The sequence below is a fragment of the Rhea americana genome, unplaced genomic scaffold (genome assembly GCF_003343005.1).
Source record: "Rhea americana isolate MKP2758 unplaced genomic scaffold, rheAme1 scaffold_231, whole genome shotgun sequence".
Lineage (NCBI taxonomy): Eukaryota > Metazoa > Chordata > Aves > Rheiformes > Rheidae > Rhea > Rhea americana.
Window position 1 is genome coordinate 1,284,303 of NW_028186348.1, and position 22,680 is coordinate 1,306,982.

At 42.2% G+C, this 22,680-nt stretch overlaps 1 protein-coding gene across 1 annotated transcript in view; it reads left to right on the top strand.

Annotated features, from left to right (window-relative positions):
• The window catches only part of LOC146595254 (uncharacterized), a gene marked incomplete at its 3' end in the record, with an annotated part of 208,796 nt that overhangs the window by 93,605 nt on the left and 92,511 nt on the right, over positions 1-22,680 (top strand). Inside the window, exons 3-4 of the mRNA XM_085306114.1 lie at positions 4,913-5,239; positions 10,929-11,058. Of these exons, the coding sequence (XP_085162240.1) occupies positions 4,913-5,239; positions 10,929-11,058 (457 nt within the window). The remainder of the gene's footprint in view (positions 1-4,912; positions 5,240-10,928; positions 11,059-22,680) is intronic.

Consider the following 22,680-nt stretch of genomic DNA (forward strand, 5'->3'; position numbering starts at 1 on the left):
AAGTAAGTTTCTGAGAATGAAAAGCAACATCGGTTCCCATCGCTAGCAGCCACTTTTTAGAAGTAAAATCCTTTTTTTTTAGACAGTGAGCAGCTATCTTTCAAAATACACAAGCATTTTACAGTTACCACAGCTGTCTATTGATTGCCACTACAGTCCTGTCCCACTTTTCCTGCTACCAAAAAAAAAAAAAAAAAAAAAAATCCATAGACTCTCTCTGGGTTTTCTTTTGATGTTGTAGTGTACTCTAATCTTGGTAACCAATTAGTTTACTTATGATTGACCGTATTTCACAGAGTATATATTCAGTAAAGGCTTCTCAATTGATTTAGGCCATTAAAAACAGAGACTTCGTCTAGCAGGTGGCTCTTTTATCCCAGAGAGGATTTCCCAAGTTGTTAGTAGGCCAAGTGCAAATCACCAGAGAGTGACTGAGACTGGCCTCAGTGAACTGAGGCTTCTCATGCTACCTTTTCAATATTGCTGATGAGTTTTGACATTAAGAAACGGGCAGGACAGTTTTGTTGAACAGATTTTCAAAAGTGGCAGTTGAGAGAGGATGTAAGATTTTCTATCTGGTGCACTACCCCAAACAGACACTTCAGAAAGCTCATGAATCTAGAAATTCTTGATCAGTTCTGCAGCTAAAGGCTGGTTGTGTTAAACTCAAATGGACTTTGCCCAGCTTTTGCTGGTTAGAAATGCTTTCCCAGGCTTAAGATACCCACCCCAAAATGGTCTTAGCCTACCCTTACTCCTTCCTTATTTGATGTTTTCTATAGAAACAAAGAAGTGTTGGTTGGAAAGGACCTCAGGAGGTCATCTAGTCCAATTTCCTTCTTCAGGCAGGACTAGTGGCAACGCTGCATAGACAAAGCCATGGCTTGTCTAATGAAGTCTTGAAAGCATCCAAGGATGGAGAGCCTACCATCTCTCTGGACAAGGTGTTCCTGAGGAAACTATTTTTTGTAATGCCCAACCAGAATTATCCAAACTGCAGTTTCTGACCATTGTCCCTTTTTATATTGCCTTGCACTACTAAGAAGATTTTGGATCCATCATCTATGTAAATACTCTTCCAATTGTTGCAGACTGCTATTACATTGCTTTTAGTTCCTCTTCATCAGCTTGAACAAGCCAAGCTCCCTTAACCTCTCCTCACATATTTCCAATGAAAGGCTTTTTTTAAAAAAAAAAAGCTAATGCTGTGTGGACTCTGAAGAAGCACGTGGGTGGCAACATCAGAAGTGAGGGCTGTAGTACTGGAATAGCTATGGGTGAAGGGGGGAAGAGAATTTGCCTTATTGCTTTCTGTCCCCTGCCTTACTCGAGCGATTCTTTTGTTTTCATGGGCATCAATTTAATGTACAAACTTTATTACTGAACACCACAATGCAAACGAGACCTGCAGTGTTACACCAACCTAGGAAAGTGCAAGATACTTGGATTAAACAAGGTACTCTTAACACATTTTCAACAGATGAAGCCTCTCAGAGGATGAATAAAATCACTGACCTGTAAATACCCAAATACCTAGGTACCCAAAAAAGTGTCTAGAAAAGAATGGAGAGAAGAGGCGTGTGTAAAGCCTTGAACAGACAAATTCACATCTTAGAACGCAACCATTAGGAGCAAAGAAATAATTATTTAAATTGATAGTTAAATTAAGTACTTTAAGGAAAATGATGAAAAATTTAGATGGTATGTAAGTCACATGAAAATGGTTGAATTTTACTGATTCTGCTGGGGGCTTCAAAATATGATACCAGAAATCGGTTAAATGCAGCTAGAGCCTAGAAATTAATGTAACTGTCCCAGCTTTCAGGACACAACATCTAATCTATTAAGGCAGATAAGGCTTTTGTTTATTCCCAAGGTAGATTTATTTGATGTTGTGAAACGAAGTAGAACTGTACCCAATTCTGTAGCCAGTGGCTTTTCATGAGTAAAGCCGTTTTTATCAGATACTTCTGAAAATACAGCAGAGGCATTAAGCAAAGTATGTTTGCAGTCTTAAATCTTTCCAACATAGGTTTAACTATTATCTAAACACAAGGATGACCTTCCTTATGTATAGTGCTAACCCAAAAGGTCATAAAATTAAGCTTAATGGTGGATTAAAAGAAAAATTATTTTATGTTCCACATTGTTACAGGGGATGACTTGATGGCATGCTAAAAAATGCGTAACTGTGGAGTTCTTTGAGCTCAGATCCCTGCATGCACTCTACTGGGGAGATATGCATATGTTCCCCAAGCCCCCAGCCAGATATTCTGCCAGCAGTCTCAATATTTGTCATGCTGTGATGGTGCACCAAACTTTAATGGATCAGCTGCCATTCGCATTCCCTGTTGTCACTCACTTCCTGAGAGAGTTTGTCAGCTAGTGGTTTTTGAATTTAGAATAGCATCTTTAGGATAGCACAGTGGGGTTAGGTCTGCCCTTCCTCTTTATCACTCACCCTAGTTCTTCAGTCCTATGTAAAGTTACAGTATTGAAATCTCCAAATTTCAACACCTATGCAGCCAGTTGGCATCTATTCCTACTGAACAGCCACCATTTCATGTGTAGTGCTTAGGATGCACTGTGATTTCTCTAAGATGCAGCATCGTATCTTCTCTTGGAGGTCAGCAAATCCAGGAGATTTTGCTTCACAGTGCTTCACATTTGCTTCCTGATGAGTCTTTGAGACTCGGGGTTGGCCTATGTCCTACCCTGTACACCAGGCATAGAAATCAATGAGCTTTCAGAGAGCCTTCACTCAACAGACTGCCTCATAAGAAAGATGGGCAGAGATGGGAAAGTGATTAGGAAAGAAGAAAAGGGATAAAGTATCTTCAAAAAAGGGCCCATTTTTATTCCAGTCTAAGAAACAAAATCTTCTGTGCCCTCATAATGGTCCAGTGGGAATCTTTCCCGAATTGCCCTTCTTCACAACAAAGATCTTCTTGAAGCAAGCCCAATATACAGTTAACAAACAGTATCTGAATTTCACCTTAAGTAAATACTTAGTTTACCAATTTCTCTTCCCAGTACCTTACACTGCAGTGAGTTTGACCTTAGAGTCTTTCTTCATTCTCTAAATGATGGAAAGGGCTTGACCTTTTACTGAGATTTAACGGAATCTTTCATACACTTCAGCACTGACTGGTTTGTCTTATGTGCTGCGAGGAGGAGACACAGCAATACACCCAGGCAGTATGCACGCTTATTTGATCTGGACCCCTGCTCCACAGACCCAGGATTGTTTACAGAACAGCAGCGTCGTGCTCAGTTCACTGGGGTTAGTTGAGATTTTAGTCAGTGGCTGCACAAGACTTCAGTACGCAAGCGCTCACATCTGGCTGCCACACCGGGGAGCCTCACACAGCAACCTGCCCCCAGCAGCGAGCAGCAGCAGAACGATCACTTCCCCGCGCAGCAGCCCGATTTCTCTGTGAAGCTTTGCCCACGTATGGATGTCCCTTCTTCCCCTTCAGTTTGGAAACTGTAAATTTGGGTGCATGTGGCTCTGTGCGTGAGCAGGACTGAAAAGGTCCTACCCTTTACTGCATCCCCACAGTTTGGTGAGTCACATTAGCTAATGCCCTCAAAGGGCACCGCAGGCCATACTTCTGTGCGGGGGAACACAGAGAGCATGTGCGCCCAGCTAGGACTCGTCCCTGACACCTCTGATATTACCGCACCAGTAAAACTTCTCAGCACGGTGAAATACAGAACAGCCCCTCTCTCATCTCCTAATGGTTAACGTTCTCCAACTTACAGCCAGGACAGAGATTTTGTGCTGATAGCAGCAATATGGAACAGTTCTACACAATTACCAGTTTGCCAGTGTGGCAGGGTTTTGCATTGCATGGGCCTTGTTAATATAATTAATCTAATTGTTTGTGACACAGTTTTACTTAGGCAATTGTGTTATCCAGCAGGCAAGAGCAAACTGTCCTAATATATCCTTTATTTGAAGTCTGTGTAGCTTTGCCTCCTTGCTCTTCCCTGATACCTTGGGGTTAGGCATAGAATGCCAGCAGGATACACTCTCCTTTCCACGTGGGGCATGGCATGTGAGCAGAGTTTTAGATTGGCCAGTGGCAAAAAAGAACTGATCTAGGACATGACTGCTGGTTAATTCAGAGTAAATAGGAAATGCCTGTAACAGTTTAAGGATTGTTGTGTCTGGGTTCTTCAAATGAATTGTGAGACTGGAGGGACTCAGATGTCAGGACAAAAATTTTCTTGGCCCAAAAAGACATTCCTGAGATCATTCATTCCTTGATACAGTTATCTCACACCTTAAAATTTACTGACTTTAACACTGATGCTACCTGGATTAGTATTTCGATTCCTTGGGGCATGCTTGGTTTTAATTTTTTCTAGTATAAAAGATTTATTTTGCGCAGCTATACACATTAAAAGAAAATGAGAGTGAAGTGCAGAGCACTGGGTTTAATATATCAGACCTCTAGGCATCTAAGAAGCATTTTCACTTTCTATAGGTGAAGTACAGTGGGGAAAACACAGACCAACAAGACTGGGCATTATTCCCTTTTCAGAGACACACTCTATCTTTGTAAACAATGCTGTACAGACAGAGTGACCTAAATCCCAGTTGTAATGTTATTGTAATATGTCATCTAGAATGCGGGTGAAAAGGGCATGGTCCTGTGCAGAGGGAATGTATATTACACTGTCTCGAAGCATAGCAGAGCTACTACTTCAGGATGGAGTATCCCTAAGCCTCAGGAGGCTAGGACAGGCTGTCTTCGACCTTCCAGCCTTCATGGGAATGCTTTTTCTTCTGAACAGTTCTGAGACTAGACAACTGAGTTGTGCCATCCCCTTTTCACCCTGATTTAAAGCAAACAAAATTTCCAATCAACAAACCTTGTGTTTTCACCTATTGCTTGTAATACAGGAGTGTAAACAGCAGTGTCAAACACCACCTGAAAAGAGGCCAAGTGAGAAATGGGTTCCCCATCACAAAAGGAGGCCCCCCCAGGTTTCACCATCCCCACGCCCTCTCTCAACCTTTGATAGCAAAGCCCGGAGGCTTTCCTTCCTTGCTCCGGATGAAAAACCCAAGGAGATTCCAGAGAGGAAAAGGAAGAGACCTAAACCCCTCTATAAGTGCTTCAGCTTCGATGATGTTTGGATGGAGAGGAACCAAAAAAGGAAGCTAGAGAAGGACATACAGCCAGAGGGAGGAATTCAATTGAAGCACCTCCCAGAAGACCAGTTAAAAGTAAGAAACTACCATCCTCCTCCTCCTCTGGCACTGTCTTCCTCTCGCTGTTCCGGCTGCTCTTTTCTGCTGTCATCGTATCCCTCTTCTTGCACTGTGTCTTGTACCAGTTCTCTCTGCTTCTCTTTGGGCCTGGTAGTCTGTGGAGATTGATTCTATAACATTTAATTCGCCCATATATGTGTTACCTTGAAAGGTGGCGGTTGTTTTCGTCACTGCAAGTGAGCAGTTCCTGCCCTATGCCATGCTGATCAATAGGATGTGAGATTACATCAGATTGCTCTGAAGGCTGAAAGGGAGGACACAGAGCAAATCAAAGTTGTCTTATATCAGTATAAATTAAACTGATGAAATCTCATTCAGTGCCTGTAGCATTGCTGTATCACTTTGAAAAGTGACCTCTAAATTAAATTTTTCCTTATATCTGAGGCCAGCTCTGATCTTCTTGCTGAGGAAAGACTTCTAGCAATTCCTTTATGAAGTGCTTAGGAGAACATTGCCATTGGAATTTTAACTGTTAGTAATCTGCTCTACACCATGGGAGATTTTGAGATCAGGATTATGATTGCTTGTGACAAACTGTGGCTGCTGGGGCTCACACTGATGGCATCCACTACTATGGGATCCAGAGCTAAGGTCTGCTTCCTTCGGGGAGAGCCGTGAATCTGCATCCAGGAGCCAAATTTAGCTCTTACAAACAAAACACCAAACTTCTGGGGGAAAAGGATATGAAGTAGTGGGAAAACTCTGTGCAACTTCTGCTAATAATGTGAAGAAGCTTTTGAGCAAGCTTGAAATCAAGTAGTAGATTTTCAATTAAGACTTTTCTTCAGGGCTTTCAATCTGTTCTCTTCATTTGTTTGCCTTTCTCTCTTCTGGGCTTCTTGCCTGTTTCTGGTTGCTCTTGTATTAAAACGACAATGTCTAAGAAAGCTGAGGCCCTGATCCTGCCAGCACTTTAGCACATGCTTGAGCTTAGGCACATAAATAGTTTTGCTGATGGCGAGGCAGAAACCATTCACCCAGCAAAGCTAAACTTGTCTGCTACGAGGCAAAGCTAAACTTGTCTGCTGGGGCTCGTGGGCAGAGTCTGCTGCCTCATAACTGTCTGCCTGCGAGCAACTCCCCTCAAATGCCGATGAACACCCAGGACAGAAAGGCCAATTCCAGGAAAAGGGTTTCTGAAGAACTGTCTTCCTCAAGAGGAAGGGCTAAAGTCTGCACTTTTTTGTATTTCTTTGCCTCTTCAGAATGTAGCCAGCTGAGGATTGGATGAACGTTGGTCATGATTCTGTCATGTGTTGTCTGTCCTCAGTTCGGTGAGGATGCTCAGGCCCACTATTACCTGTGTGTCCGAGACAACAAATAACCCTCCTGAGGCACGAAGTGTATGCTAATGTTAACAAAAAAAAAAAAAAAAAAAAAAAAAAAAAAAAAAAAAAAAAAAAAAAAAAAAAAAGGGAAAGAAAGAAAGAAAAAAGTTGTGTTATTTTGGTGCTTTGTTCAGAAACGAGCTAGAGAATTGTGTCCCTAGCATACTGGCTTCTATTTATCACTGAGCTTAAGTAAAGCGTGCTAAAAATATTTCTTAAAATCGCTTGACGAATGTGGATAGTGGTGGAAATCTAGCCTATGCTCCAGGGTATGTTGGCCAGCTCTGAGACCATTAGTGCTTCTAGGAGGAGCAACCAGTTACCTCAGTAGCTTAAATGCTATCTGTTTTGTTGATAGACTGCACTTTTTGATGCCACCAGAAAGCAGCTTCTCCTTAAAACATTCCCAACCTTATTTTAAGATACTGACTTACCTTTAAACTGTAATCAGCTGTGTAATGGGTAGCAGCTGCCCAGCTCCCGTGAGGTGCCCTCACTTAACATCACCCACCTGTGGGGCCCTGGGTTTGAGTTACCTTTCTGGTGCATTAGCTTCTGTGTAGGTGAGGTGAGTGGGAGGTATTTGGCAGTGTGCAGGTAGATTGGCCTTTTACTGCTTCTGGTTGCCTGTTTTTTTTGAGCTGAGTATGTTAAGTAAGTTTTTATCTTTGTGTGCAGGCCAAGAGAGTATAATGCTAAGTTTTACTGAGAGAACGGTTGAGGTTCAAGGCCTATTTCCCATATGTCCATGTAACTGCGTTCCTTAGTCTTTATTGTTCAGTTATAATAGTCATCATGTTGTTTCCCTTTCCCATTGTGGTTTATTCCATCTTTGTAACGCTCTATTACTGTAATAGTGCTGGCTTAGGCTATATTTGAAACTAATACAATGGTTTTCTTCATTCGTACCCCAGATGTGGTGGGAGTGCTGTCACAAGCTGCAGTGTTGGGGGCAGTTTTAGAAGGACGCCCAAGTCCCTTTTTATAAAGAGAAGTAAGTTATCACAAAAGCAGCTTTGTAAGGCATTTATTGTCTGTTGTGGTTTAGTGACTGAAACTAGGCAACTGTAGGGGGCTTTGGCAATCTAAAATGGCAAGTCTGATGTTTTCTGACACATGGCTGCCTTGGGATGTGTGGCTTCAGTTATGATAAGTCATATTGTGTTAAGTCAAGATCAGGTCAGCATACAAGGTGATGTAATGCTGTAATATTGTGGAAGCAGCTAAATAGGGCAGACTAGGGAGAGATAGAAAACAAATCCCTGGCCTTCAGTGCTCATTTCAGCTGTTATTCTATCATTTAGATTAATGTATGCAAATGAGTATCATTTTTTTTAATCAAACTATCAGTAATATCAGTGTATCAGACTACTTTGAAGGCTGGCAGTTGGGATTCAGAGGAAGATGGACATAAACAGTCAAGAAACTACTTTTAAACTAAAGAATAGCCACTGAAATGTCAGTCTTAAACAACACTAAATACTGACTTTCATTTTGCTCAAGTCCAGTAAGCTGCTGATTTGCTTTAAATGGGAGCAGTCTGTGTAAATCCCTAGAGTCAAACTCAAAGCTTGACCCAACTGTCCCTTATAATGAAATGCTACCAGTAACAAGCTGAGCATCCTCTGATCTTGTACCTTAGAGTGTTAACATTTAACTGGTCATGACAAGCCTTTGAACGTTGCATCCCCTGAAGTGGAATAAGAGAAACTCACGTGACCGTGAGTGAATCAGTTTTTGCTTGGCCATAGGTTCTGCCCTTAGCATCGTGGAGGGTTTCACAATGTGGTGCTGGGGTGCTTTTAGGGGTCTTTTTGTTGTTGGTTGGCTTTTATGCAGTCTAAATTCCCCAGCTAGAGCAGAGTGCCCCAAACCACTGATACATATAATGCTATAATGGTTGTAGGCTCTGTTTTGGGAATTAGTTTTGGAAGAATTATTTTAGTGTTATCTTCTAGCTGCCTGTCTGCTTCTATCCCGCTTTCCTGTTTCAACAAAAAGTTAAAACCCGACTGTTAAGCTTGATGCCTGTGCACTGCACGGTGATAGAGGCACAGACGTGGTGTCTGTGTGCATTTGTCAGAACACAGTTTCTGCATTGCCAAATTAGAGGGATTTCTAAAAGGCACGTCAGGGGAATATATCCAGAGGGGGCTGGTACAGAAAAAGCTCTATCTTCTGTTATGAATGAGAAATAAAAAGCAGTGAAAAATAGATCTTTAGCTTATTGTCCTGGATACTTCTTGTGGACACCTGATTCTACCTCATCGAAAATAAGAGAAAAATAAGTTTTGCAGTGTGGTAGGATGGTTATGAGCCCCATCATCAAAGGCATTTCAAGAGAGTAATGAGAGCACTTTGGAGGGGGGATTGCATAAGATAAATTTCCCTCTGTTGTGCACCTAACAACCCATAGACACACAACAGAGGTAAATGCCTCTCCCAAGGACTGAACTCTTCAGTGGGGAGTACTCTGTGTATATGAGCATAGAAATAATCCTCTTGAAGTCATGGAAGAAAATGCAAAAGAGAGGGTCTTTACTGCACTCTCCTCCCTCCTTTCCTCTCCCTTCCCTTGTTGGGAGGGAGAAACCCTGCCCACATACTATTAAGATCTCTGAAAGTGCTTCCTTTCCCTTCTTGGGATTGTACAGTTCTGGCTCCCCTAGTATAAAAGTCAAATAATGACTGTACTTGAAACCTCCTCTTCTGTTGTTCTGGGCAGTAATAAAAATGGAGCTTGCAGTTTTTATTGTAATGGCCCTGAGGCAACATCCTGCTTCCTTGTCTTAAATGTAACAATAATGCCTTCTATCACCTCTCATGCAAGTAACACCATCTGTAAAGGCTAGGTTTTCACAACTGTAGTTCAGTATGTTGCCTGGTTTACTTGATCTTGTCTCTGGAAGAGCATATTCTGCCACCTGGGCTCTGTTGGGATTTTCTAAATAAACAGGCACTGCTCAGGTTAACTTGAACAGGATTCCTGCTGTCACTCTGGAAATGGTGATCTGTGCCAAAATACTGGTGGTGTTCTCCTTGTTTCAGGAAAGTCAATCCAGGAAGAATATAGCAAATTAGGCACAGAGCAACAGCATCCTCAGCTGCTTGGACAGTGTGTGGCTGTTCAATGCACTTAGTTTGCTGTTTCCTTTTGGAAGGAAGTTTTGGCTGATAACCGTCTTCTAAAAAGAAGGCTTTAACGGGAGGGTTGTCAGCTGGATACTTAGAGTAGTAGTGTGAGGCAGACTTTAGGACACAGTATGGGCTGCTAAGGAGAGGGAAGAATCCCAGGTAAACAACTGGACCTCATTATCCCAAACTCTTGCTTCAGTGAAACATGGAGACATAATGCAGTGTCACAGTAGTAAGAGGAGGGGGCAGTAGTGATAGAGATGAAGAGTGTCTATGCCTATGGGACCAGTGCTTACTGACCTGCTGCCTTGCAGTTCGTCTCCCAGTCACAGATGTTTTATGTGGATGCCAGACATAGGAGGGATGGAGTTGGGGGAGGGGGTGAGAAGAGAGAAGGAAAAAAAAGGGGGGGGGAATAAAAGCAAATCTGCATTACATGTCAAGCATTCAAGTTTCAGTGTCTTTGATTACAAGCTATCTTGCTTATTGTCTGATAAGGTCGTGCTCTGTGTATATGCATGTACCCATGCTTTTCCCCCTTTAGCCAGCACAGACTGTTAATTCAATGAGATCTGGCAATGGTATAAAGGTTTCGATGTTTCATAGAGTTCTCTAAGTTTCATGAAACCAATTAGCCAGGTAAAGGGGAGAGACGTCCTGTATGTGTCATTAACTGAGGGAAAGAATGTGGTATTGGCTGAATATTATATAGCTGGAGACTTATCAATAAATCTCTGAAGGGAAAAGCTTTATTTCTTAAATACCAGAAGAGCAACCAAGAGACATAAGTTGTAGGAAACAAATCTTAATTAGTTCTGTAGCTGACAAGATGAGTTGCGATAGTGGTTTGCTCCCCCCCACCCACCCCCCCCGCACTCTATGCCTCATAAGGAGAGTAACGTTCCGTGAAAGTAGGTATGTGTTTAGAGTGAGGTAGTACCTGAATCAGTGCTCTGTTATCCTACAGTTCTTATCCCCTTGCAGCTTTCCTTGCCTTCTCACTATGTTTTCTAAGCTCTCTAGCCATAATCATCCATGTGTGCAGATGTTTACTAATGTACTAGTTGCTTGCATCAGCAAGCATCAGAGTTGGAAACAGGTGCTCCATAATGGATGCTATATTTGTACTATGGAGTATCTAAGCTCAATGTCTTGTCTTTGTTTTCCATCTCTTGTTGCAGGCTGGAATGAGTCCATCCGTTACTTCTGCTGTTGCCTTTGACATTCTGCCACTTAAGCTGCATCCATTTTCCCAGAGCACTCCAACAGGCTTAGACTGCGTCGGCTGGAAACAGCGCGTTTCTCTTCCTGGTTTGTACGCTGCTCTTACTTTGAAATGTGTTATGAGAAAATTAACCTCTGGTTCATTGAATACGGAAGCTGCACAATAAGCACTCTAACCTATTTTTGTTGCATGGTGCATCCAGATATGAAAGATGTCTGAGTAGCTTTGAAGTTAATTCTGCCATGTGATGTTCAGGTTCTAGTTGTTCTGTCCCTGAATGAAGGTCCAGGATGCTGCTCAGAGGCAGTGATCAGGTGCATCACTGTTCCTAAGCAAGTTGTGCTGCTCAAAGGGACTTCTGCCTGGGGTGGTGGTGGAGGGAGCTGGTTTGGATTCACAAAGTGTGCTGTGTTTTCCCCATGAACATTTCAGCCCCATCTCCACATAGCTGCAAAGCTCTCCTGTATCAGAGATCCCTGTGACACTGACTTGAAAAAGATGACCTTTGCCAAGTGTCTAACTGAATTTAATCCTTTCTGTGTGTTTTCTGAGCGAAGGAAGCCTCACAATTTGTTTGGATTACCTTTTTGATAGCACATCAAAGTGATGTGGGGGCAGACTGCATTTTTCAGTAAATCAGTCTTAAAACAATTAAAAGCTTCACAACTGAACTTATAGCATGTAACCTTGTTATAGTGTTAATCAATAGTTTGGGTCTAAAGCATGGATGCAACTTGTTAACTACTGCAATTGATAGGGAAAGTTCACTAATGCCAATGATAGTATGCTTGGTGTAGAAACATGTTGTCTCATGAGAACTCCAGCTTGCCCAAGATAATGTTGTATACATCATGCTCTTGAATTTGGTTTCTGCAGCCAAAACAGACTCCCTGCTTTGTATTTCCTAGAGGAGGGTACAGTAGGTGTGGTAAGGTTCCTCTAAGTTGCTAGTTAGGCACTAATGCAGCTAAATGAGTCTCTAGGGATAGAAGTTCCCTGTACTTTAAATAAATCATCTTAATGGAAAGATATCCTGTATTTTATGTGATATTTTCATGAGGAATATGCATGAAGTATGTTGTCTGTTTCATTTCCAATGACTGACACATCTTCAAAACTAAAATGCAATTCCCACAGATTATTAAACAGTGAGACTTATTTTTGCCAAGTTTTTAAATTTTCCATCTGACAATGCCTGCCCAAACACTGCAGATATCTCTATTATAGTACATCAGGATGGATAAGGGAAGCAGACTTCGGAGGAGTTGTTTAGTGGCTAGAAATTTAGCCAGCAAAAGCCAATCACAGTTGGGTGCCAAGCTGCCATTTCTGCTTCTGAAACTCTCCCTGTACCATTGATTAAATGCTGCTGGAATCGCTTAATTAAGAGAACATAACCTTGTGCTAATCATATAAGATTCTAATGGTCATCATATTTGTCGAGCAAAATCAGTTTGCTTTCTGGCATTTCATACAATTCATGCATGGAGTCTTGAGGTTTCATCTGAAAATAAGATGCAGCTTACTATGGTATCAGGAACTCTGCCTCTGCTCTGTCAGCACTGAGAGCTTAATTACTTATCTGTCCCAAGATTCTGGTATTGAGGCAATACCAGACTTAGGACTAGCTGAATTAAAAAGGCTGCAGCTTTAACCCTTGGAAATCCCAAATGGAAGCCCATCATTGTCAAGTTGTCTGTGCGTCTCTGACATCAGCTGAAATCCCTAAGCACCATTGTCATAGGAGTAAATTCTGAGTCACAGCTGATACAAATGTCTTGATAGTTCCCAACTGGGGGCATGTAACTGAGAAGTGTCTGTGTATGAATTCTGGGGGAGATAGAGGGGGTGAATGCAGATTGACCAGTTGGTCATGCCTTGGGTGTTCTAAAGCCTCTAAAATTGGGATGTTGAACCTGAATCATCTATGAGATTCACATAATATTCCTGAAGTGAATACAGGAAGCAAGTGCTTCAAACCCTGACCTAAGTATAGACCTCAGAAATTTCTGTGGATAAGCAACAAAACAAGCAAAATGCTGCAACAAAACAAACAAAATGCTGCAGCAAAACCCTTTTCCTCCCACCAAAAAAACCAACCAACCAAACAAAAAAACATGCTAATGGGGAAGAAAACTGATGAACAGAGGAAGAGCTGCAAGACTTCTACTACTGCCATCTCTGATTAGCTACTGCTGCTGGGCTTCATGTGAAGCACCCTTGGGTGTTAAGGCTGTGGGTTCCTCCTGTGGTGTGATATAGCTGGGAAGAAAAATACAGGTTGTAGAGGCAATGGTATAAGCTGTTGGGTCAGTTTTAGGAGTGAGAATGTCCTTGAGGCAGCAGTAGTGCAACAGCATGCCCTCTCTGAGTGTTGCACAGCTTTGTTTTGGAATCTGTTGCTTTTGACAGACTTGTATGTTATTTAAGATAAATGTAAAATAAAATGGTGAATCCATGCAATCTAATTTTAAGATTCTTAATGATTAAGCTGCAATTACTTGTATAATGTTTCTAGCATTTATTATAGTCATCAAGGACACTCAGTGTGAAAGTACTGAGCAACACACAGTAGTGCTGTATATTGCCATACTGAAAATGTGGGTAAAATTCTCATGCCCCAAATCTGCTTATGGTTCATGTGGTACAAGGAATGCTTCAGAGGCTGTGGGTGATGGTGTTGTTTCAGAGCCCCTTTCAGTTCTCCAGGTATAAGAGATGATTGCCATGATCGCAGGACAAGAGCTTAGCTGGGCACAAACTTACTGTTTCAGAAGGTGAGAGGCCATCCATTCACAACGTGCCACCAGTGCTAGAAGGGCTTGATTTTTAATGTTGTAGCTGCTGCGCTCATTAACGTAAGGCTTTCTCTAACCAGTCCTGGCTCTGCAGCAGTGAGTCACTGTTCTCTCTGCCATTATGTCATGCTTGGGGAGATGGGACAAGCTCAAACCTGTCATCTTGGATATTTCAGCAAGAAGGGTCAGGTGCTTTTTGTCTCTGGAAGAGTTGTGTAGACTGCCTTCCTGTCCTCTCTTCAGCCCAGAGGCCTCGAGAAACTGTAAAGAACCAGTAGATGGCTCTAACATCTGTGAAATAAAGAGCAGTTGAGGTGGTACTGTCTTCTCCTTATTCAGGGAAGCTTGAATGCGTCTTGAGCCTCCTCCAGAGGAGAGAGGTTAAGCCCTGCAGAGGTTAGCAAAGAAGTTAAAATAGTGTTTTATCAGAAATATTTGGGAAGGTGTTCCAGGCTGCGCTGCACTCTTTGGCAGGTAGTATTGAGGAATACAGTGTCCTACCCTTGTAGTTGCTTGGTCATGGCCCATATCTTTATTTGCACCTTGCAGTAAGTACTTTTCCCTTTCTGCCTGACTTAACAATGTTTGATTATACTGAACTAATGTGAAATATCAGTCTAGGAAATAAGCCACTTCCTGAAATAGATACAGAAATTCTTTTCTATTTCTTGCCAGTCTCTGAAGGTCTTGAGAGCCCATTTGACCCAGGACTCACTGGAAAAGGGGTGACAAGGGAATGCTCAACTCTTACTGGAAGAGAGCAAGGGAAGGTTAGCAAGGCTTTAGGTTAAAGGGGTGTGGGTGAGTGCATTTGTCTTCTAGATATCCTGCTTCACCCCTCCTTCCCCATCTCCCTCTTGAGTCTATCTGTTTATTTGAAAACTGAGGACATTGCCTAAAACTGGGGATGATGCTGGGGAGCTGTTTGGGCAGGGGTTGCAGCTGTGAGGATGCAGCTAAGGCTAGGTTGAAGTCAGGAGATGGGCAGTTCTGAGGGGAGGAGCTACAAGCCCACAGATCCAGAGCAGGTGGACCTCTTCGGGAAGGTGCTGCCATCTCTGAGCCTCTCCATAGGGACCTTACAGCAGGAAAGAGTCACAGTGACACACAGAAACAGGTAGGCATCTGAGAGTGGGAGGTAAAGTCCCTTCTAGAAGTCCCTGCTTCTGAGTGCTTCTCAGCTGTAAACTCTCCTGTTTTCTTCCTTGTTCCTGCCCCTGTTACCTTCTCCTGGCCATTTTCCCCATTCTACTGTCAGAGAATCTGTAAAATATTTAGATAAAGTCACACACATGACCCTTGACCTTTAAGGTTTGTCACCTCCTCAAAGAGGGAGATGCTCGTAACTAGTTTAATACAAGATCAGATTTGTCTCATACAGCTGTAGTAGAACAGTTTTTAAACCTCTATTATTTAAAAGTAGTCTGAATTTTTTGGGCTATTTCCCCTATATCTGTCAGATTGAAACAACCAAAAATCTTTGTGCTCACCCTCAGCTATCTGCAAGAGTCCCATTGTAATGCCAGTATGGATTATGGCTGCCAAAGAGGCATGAATTCATTTTGACTGACCTATGCTGATGATGAACATATTGGGGGCCTTGGAAATCTTGCATGAGCAACAGGAATAGGCAAGCCAAGTTCTCAAGGTCCGAGACTTTGTAGTTAGCGTGGAAAACAGACAACTTAGTGATTCTGAATTATCCTCTGCCCTGATTGGTATAGTGGAAAGTATTTTTTGGAGGCAAAGGGACTGTTTGTTTACTCAATATCATGTGGCCAATTTTCATCCTGCTTTCCCAGCTATAGATGTGCTGTTAAGCTTGCACTTGGCAACAGTTAATGTGAAGATGTCTGACAGCCACTGGAGAAATCTATTCAAGAGTGAAAATATTAGCTTAATAACAGGATTTCATCATGTCTTATAAATATTTAGTGGTCCTGTAGTTCAGCAAAATAACAAGCAGAGCTATTTATTCCCATTTTTGTCATTTTAATTCTTGAAGGGACACAGGAAAAAAAAAGTGGTCTGTGAGTCCTTAGAAGTGTATCGCTGCAGCTGTAGCATGAAATGCCAATTCCATCCTTATTAACCCATGGAAGTACTATTGCATTTAACTGTCTAAAGCTAATCGTGTTGTCTTCTGTATTTTTCCTTCTATTTCTAAATCACAGGAAGATTAGACCTGCTATGTCAATCTTGATTTTGCTTAATCACAGCCACAGATGTTTGCTCTCAGTGAGGTCTCTAAAAACATATGCTCACCAAAGGTTTTTTATCCAACATTTTAAAAGCTCGGCCAAGTGATAGCCAAGTCCTGAAAAATTGTCATACTCAGTTGGCTGGGATCATAGGTGGTAGCTACTGAGGTGAAATATTTAGGTATATAAATACAAGCTTTCCATGGGGTAAAAAAATAAAGAATATTCTTTAGAATCCTAAACAACTCTGGTGATCACTGTTAAAAGGTAAGAGACTGTAGGAGAACCCAGGAGAGACTAAAAAATCTAGCAGCTTTTTGAGTATAGGCTGCTCAATGAGGTCCCCAGTCTGTAGTTGGAGACAGTTGCTGTGACTGCAGCTCTGACAGTAAGCATCTTCTCTTTCAAAAATCAGCGAAGAAAATCAGTGTGAATTTTTTTTTTTTTTAAAAAAAAGACTACAAAATGTGTCCAGAGGTGGAGCCCTTCTATGAGGAGTTGCAGTTTTGAACTCTGATTTAAGACTGTGGCTTCCATAGCCAGGCTTTGTAGTGTATTTGGGTTTTTTTAATGCAATGAAACAAGGCCGATCTAGTGCGTACACGTAATACATGTACCTCAGTAGCACCTTCAGCTAGGATCACCATACTGTTGTCTCTGGCACTGGCTAAACATATTTCAATGGCTGCAAAAAGCATTCAGGCCAGAGAGTGGGAGGGTTAGCAGGGAACAGGTGGAGCAACTTCAGCAGGTTAGGGGCAGAGATCTCGGGGCAAGGGCAGTTGCTACAGAGCCTTTCTCATGCTGTCTGGTTTAGCAGTTCAGTCAAGGGAAGGTGCAGGTACATGGAGTTTACCTGCTTCTCCCATAGCAGGCATGGAGTTCAAGGAGCAAGAGTGGGCTCCCTGGGGCTGGACCGCCGCCTTTTCTTAGCGCCCCTGGTGTCTGAAGAGCTGTGCTGCTGCTTCCTTCTCCTCTCACCACCCGTGTGCCGTACCCACAGAACGGCTGCATTCAGCTCTGTTTCTTAGCCCTCGCTATTATCATCAGTCAGGGTTTCTCTCAAATCTGTGCTTTCATACGAGCAGTCGTAAGAGTCCCTAAAAGGACCGGATCAATGCCGAAGAGTGGTTCTTAGGCAGTCAAACCTAGGACACATCTCCATTTCTTTACTGGGAGATGGAGATGAACATTTTTTGGTTTAAGTAGCTACATTCAGAAGATAATTGAAGGAAGACTTTATAGTGGGCAACTGGAAGAGTGTTATTTTTACTGTTACTGCAGAGTCCCCTCTTGTAAAGAATAAGTGGAAGAATCAAAGACTCAAAAATTGACTCGGCACTGTTGAGTGCTTTTTAATAACCTGCAGTGATAGAGGCAAAGGATTTTTCTTTTGAGAAATCTTCCATAAAACAGAAGTCTTACTGATGTGAAATATCCCTCTATTATTGCACAGATAGTAAGGCAAAATCAAAGGGATCTTTCTGTCTGAGGAGGATATGATGTTTATATGAAAATGTGGCTTTATTTACTTTGGACAGCATTAACGTAGAAACAGTAAAACAAGTGTTTTCAATTCTTGTGTGAAATCAGGCTCCTGGTTTTGGGTTTAAGTGCCTAGACAAACATTTGCTTTGCAAATGGTAGGGGCAGTTGGTATTTCCCAGCATACTCCTGTACTTGTGTCCCAGCTCTGGGTGACTGCCACTGTCCCAGCTGTGCTAGTGCATTTTTGTACTTTAGCAGAGTGGCAGCTGGAAGGTGTCCTTATCATAAAACCTCTGTGGTGTCTCAGAGCTGTTGTTAAACAGCACAGCTATTTCTCCATTCTCAGGAAACTAACTTTCTTTCAGAATCCTTTTTATAGGAACATATTGCATCACATGGCAGGTAATGAGCATATAAAACCTTCTAGTTAAAAATCAGTCAGCAATGCTGTTTGACTTGAGACTGAAGTCTCTTATAAATGATCACACACTGAAGAAGGGATCATCCTAGGTCTGCAGTCTGGGAATGGATGTTAAATGTGTGGGGTTTTTTTTGTTTTTTTTTTTTTTTTTTTTTTTTTTAAGCTCCCAGCTGCAGCTTCCCTGAATCTCAATCTGTGCTTCTCTGGCTTTGATTTCATTTTGAATTCTTTTTCTGAGGACTTATAAAAATAGTTTTTTAATAGCAGCAGCAGCAGCCAGTTCTAAACGTGATTAGTTTATATGTTAAGTCCTTTCTGAGTTCTCAGGGGAAACAGATAACACAAGGTCTCTCTCACTTGGGCATTTTTAAAATGCATGAAATTTTACTATTCCTACTTATTTATTTTTAATTTGACGGTTTTGCTAAACTAGGAGGAAAGCTTTCTGCCCTGCCCTTGGTTTTTTAGTGCCTTGAGATCAGCTTTAATAAAAATCAGCTGCTAGGAGCTGCAGCTGAGAGCAGCTGAGCTGCCACAGAGGGAGCCTCCTTAGTGGACCCCTATGATGTCAGGATGCATCGAGACAAGCAGAGCAGAGGATAGGAATCCAGCTCAGTCCTTAGACAGCAGTACCAGGTACCAGTGCCCCGAGAGCAGCCACAGCGTGCTCAGCCCGTTTCCTCCCCCAGCACAGCAGAGCCCCTGGCTCTCCCTTTCACCTGCCTGCATGAGGACCCAGCAGTGCCCCAGTGAGTCCAGCGGGGCACATAGTGGAGAAAATTGCAGTAGCAGTGGAAGCTCCGGGCTCTCGCCAGGTTCGGATTCAGACAGCAGTGGGGTGGTGTGTGGTGGTGGTGGGATGAGAGGCGTCTTGTCCAGATACTGGAGCTTAGAGAGTCTTCACTCTGCCACAGGTAAGGGGCTTCTGTTGTTGTTTTTGCTCTATGATATTGCACTGACCTTGAGAAATCAAATCAAACCTTCTGGAAAGACTGTATCATTTAAAAGTGGAAAGTACAGTCTCTTAGCAAGAAATAACCAAAAAGACTTCTGTGCTTACTAGCTGTCCCCCCTGCAGACTTAGAGTAGAAACAAAATGACACAGATTCTTAAAATACTTCTTGGGTGAGAAGGCAAGAAATAGGCTCTTAATGGCTTTGGAAACAGTGCTTTTTTGCTCCTACCTGATTAAAGCTGTCCTTTCTTTTTGGAACAACCTCTCTTTTTTCAGCCTAAACATATGGAGCCCATCCCCAGAGCTGGCATTTTTTTCTCTGTAAATGCTAGTGTGGAGTACTGCTGCCTTTAGGAAATGTCCAAGAGAGGTGCGGTGCAACAGACGGGGGCTAGGTGGGTTTGCATTGCTGAGTACTGAAAGAGAGAGTTTCCAGAGCCAACTGTTCAAGCTGAGTTTCTGTTTTACTGCCTTGCTTTAATTCTTTGTGCTCCAGAGATCTTGAAGGTATGTTTATGCAGCCTGAATCTGTCCTAGTTCACTCTGCCTGGATCTGTAATTCTAGTTTTTAATCACTGCTGTGCCTGTTTAGGGCTTGGGTGTTTAAGCTGCAAGCATGGGAAAGAAACATTCTCATTCCCAACTGATAGTAGCAAAGGAGCCTGGCACTGATTTTAATGGCTAATGATTGCTGCGCTGTTCAGTTTCTTGCTTGATTGTTGCTGTCTACAGAGATTTTTAGCAGAGCTGCAACAAATTGGTTCCTCTCTTAGGCAAATTCAGACAAGTACCTTCAAGGCCACCAGTGACTGCTATTTCTTTATTAAAAATACTTAATGCTACTAGCTAGAGGCAAGGCTTGGTAGGAATTTTAGGTTTAATTCTGTGTAGTCTGCTTTAGTTGCATATACTACTAATTAATGAAAGATGTTGTAATACCATCTACTGCTATAGAGTCTGGGCTTGTTTATTAAAAATCTCCATTGCTGGTTTGAAGTCCTGTGCTGAAATAGGAATAACAGCACTACCCTACAGAGAGGTACTATAGCAGCAGTCACCAGCCTTTCTGACTTTCAGCTCGCACACCAGCCCTTTGAGGTGGCCAAGAGAGACACGATACAACCTGTAAGTCCTGGAGAGCCCAAGGGCAGGAGAAAGGCTCTGGGTGAGACCAGGCCACTGGCCCTCTGTTTTGGGGAAAGATCTAGGCTGCATCTGAATAGGATCTGTGGCTCACTTTCTCCTGTAACTGAGGATGCAAATAATCCCCAGCATAGCTCTGACACTGACATAAAGTAGCCCTGGCACAGGAGCCTTTTTCATACTGCTCAGGAGTCACATACGGGTCAGTAGATGTAGTTTGGCCATCTCTGTCTTAGATGACTTGTTCTCAGCTGTCCTCCTTGGAGGTGCTGTTGGGATTAATCATATCAGATGATATAAATGATACACAGTGGTGGAAATGATGTAGGGTTGATAGCAAGGGCAAACTTTGAAGCCAAGTCTCTCTCTCATTTTTTTTTTTTTTTACATGCTTTAATCTCCACAATGTTCTTGTTCCGAAGGCTGTGGAGTACAGTGTCATTTTGTGGATGCTGCATAGATTTAGCAGGAAGCACAGAAACAAGAGGAAACAGTAGGAAGCAGTATGGAGACAAACTGAGGATTAGGAGAAACAAGAACTTCATTAAAGCAGCTGCTAAGTAACACTTTTGAATGGTAAAATTTAAGAAGGGGGGGAGAAGGGGGACAGCTGCAATAGCAGCTGGCAGTGCACGAAAGTAGCAGTATGGTGATGTGCAAGCAAGGTTTAAGCTCACCTTAATTGGTGAGCAGGGAGTCTCTAACATCTTGGCATTCCAATGCATCGCATCAGGAAATCAGGGAAAAATGAGTACAAACTGTGTGTAAAAAATGAACTATCCAATAGTGCAATTAAAAGGGTTGCAAGATGAGTCAGTCTCTGGTTTTATTAATAAGGGATTCTGCATTTTTGCTGGTGGCCTTGAGGTTGGATAAGTGCACTTGGGGGATAGGGTTTTTTTCTTTCTTTTCCTCTTTGTTTTTCCTCCCTTCTCTCCCAGTGTGAACATAAACTTGTCTGTAGGGATCTTGATACTAAATCTGTTGCTGTCTGGGACTTCAGAAAAGCTTGGAAGGAAGCCAGATTTAAGTGATCAAACAGCCAGGAGGTAAAAGGGAGGAGAGAAATTTTTAGGACAATTGGGATGTAGCAGATTGAGTTTGTCCTTTACATAATCTAGATTAAAGGAGAGCCAAAAGACAGACTTGCATGTCTGTATGTTTACACTTGTGTATTTGAGAGCATGTGATTTCAGAAATACAAACTGACACCTCCTATGTTGAAAAGACAGGTAGTATTTTCTCAAATTCACAAGTGGGAAAAGTTCTCTTCAGTTACTAAGCTTGTTTTGCAGTCAGTAGTGAAGTATGATGCCTTTTGTTTTGAAGTAGTCCGTCATGTACTGTTTGATTGAGAGAGGAAGTTAAATGTGATAAAGAATTAAAAGAGAAAAGATGCATTGTTAAAGCACAAACATGCATGACATTTGGAGAAAAAAACTTGCAAAAAGCATGGGTCGGACTTGTATAAAGTGAAATATTCTATTATTAAAGTCAGTCTGTGGCATTTTTGATCTAAATGTCAATATACATTAGGTTACATGGGGAGGCCCTTTTCCCTGAGGCTAAGCATAAACATGTAAAGAGGGAAGGCTTTGCACTTCTGCCAGGCTCTCTGAGAATGCCAGAGGACTTCATAAGCGTTAATAACACTCAGTTGGCCTGTGAGGCTTTCAAAGCTCGGTTTGGGATAGGAAGAGGAGATACATATAGTTTGGATGTATTTAGCTGTTCAGATACCTCTTTTTAGATACTAGAGCAATTTCCAAATGTTCTGCCTATGCGGCACTTCAGTGGGAAAGTCAGTGGGAGCTGGGGTTGCTCAGCAATTCTGAAAATCTAGCCTTGAGTATCTCAGTTGGAGAAAAGGACATGAGGCATCCAAATTAAAGGTCAGTTGTGACAGTGTTCCAGCAAGTGATTCAATGGCGCTATGAGCACCATAACCCTGGTTTCCTAGGCAAAATTCTGTGTCCCAGCACACTCTTTGTATCCCTGGCTCATGCTGCCTGCCTCCCATTCATCACTGCTGTGCAGTTCTACTGAAGAATTTGTTTCCTTTAGAATATTTTCAGATTCAAGCTTGTGAGGAAGTCTCTTTGCTTTTTGAGCTCCTTTGTGGCTGGTCCAGTCCTGACCTCCTGAATAGTTCTGTTTATTCTTTTGCTTTTTCAAGTTGGGAAGAACTGAAAGAGCGAGGAAAGGTAGGGGCAAAGGGGGGATCACGACTTTGTGGGTTAGAGGTTGCTGCAGTTTTCTGTGCATTTGTGCATATGTAGCAATTTAATTGCACAGACTATATTTTGGTATGTGTCTGTGAGGTTTTGGCTCCTGATACGCAAATATATTTACCTGCTAGCCTTGGGAATATGGCCTTTAGACAAATGAGAAAACCTGGAATATGGGTGGGAAGTTACTTTTTTCATTCAGAACTGTGAAAAAAAACAGACCTGGAGTATTACTTTTGATGTTTTCAACTCATTCATTTCATTATTGGGGCTGACGGGGGGAGCAGTAGCAGAATTGTGGTAAAAGATTTGCCACATCTTTCTTGTTTGGTCTGAGAGACTTTCTTTTGAGCTTTCTCTTTTTCTTTCTTTTCTTTCCCCTAGCTCTTTCTTTTCAGTACTGATGTCTGCAGCTGTGTTCATGAACTGCAGTGTGTAATTTCATTGACCCTTCTTTCTCCAGGGTCACATAGT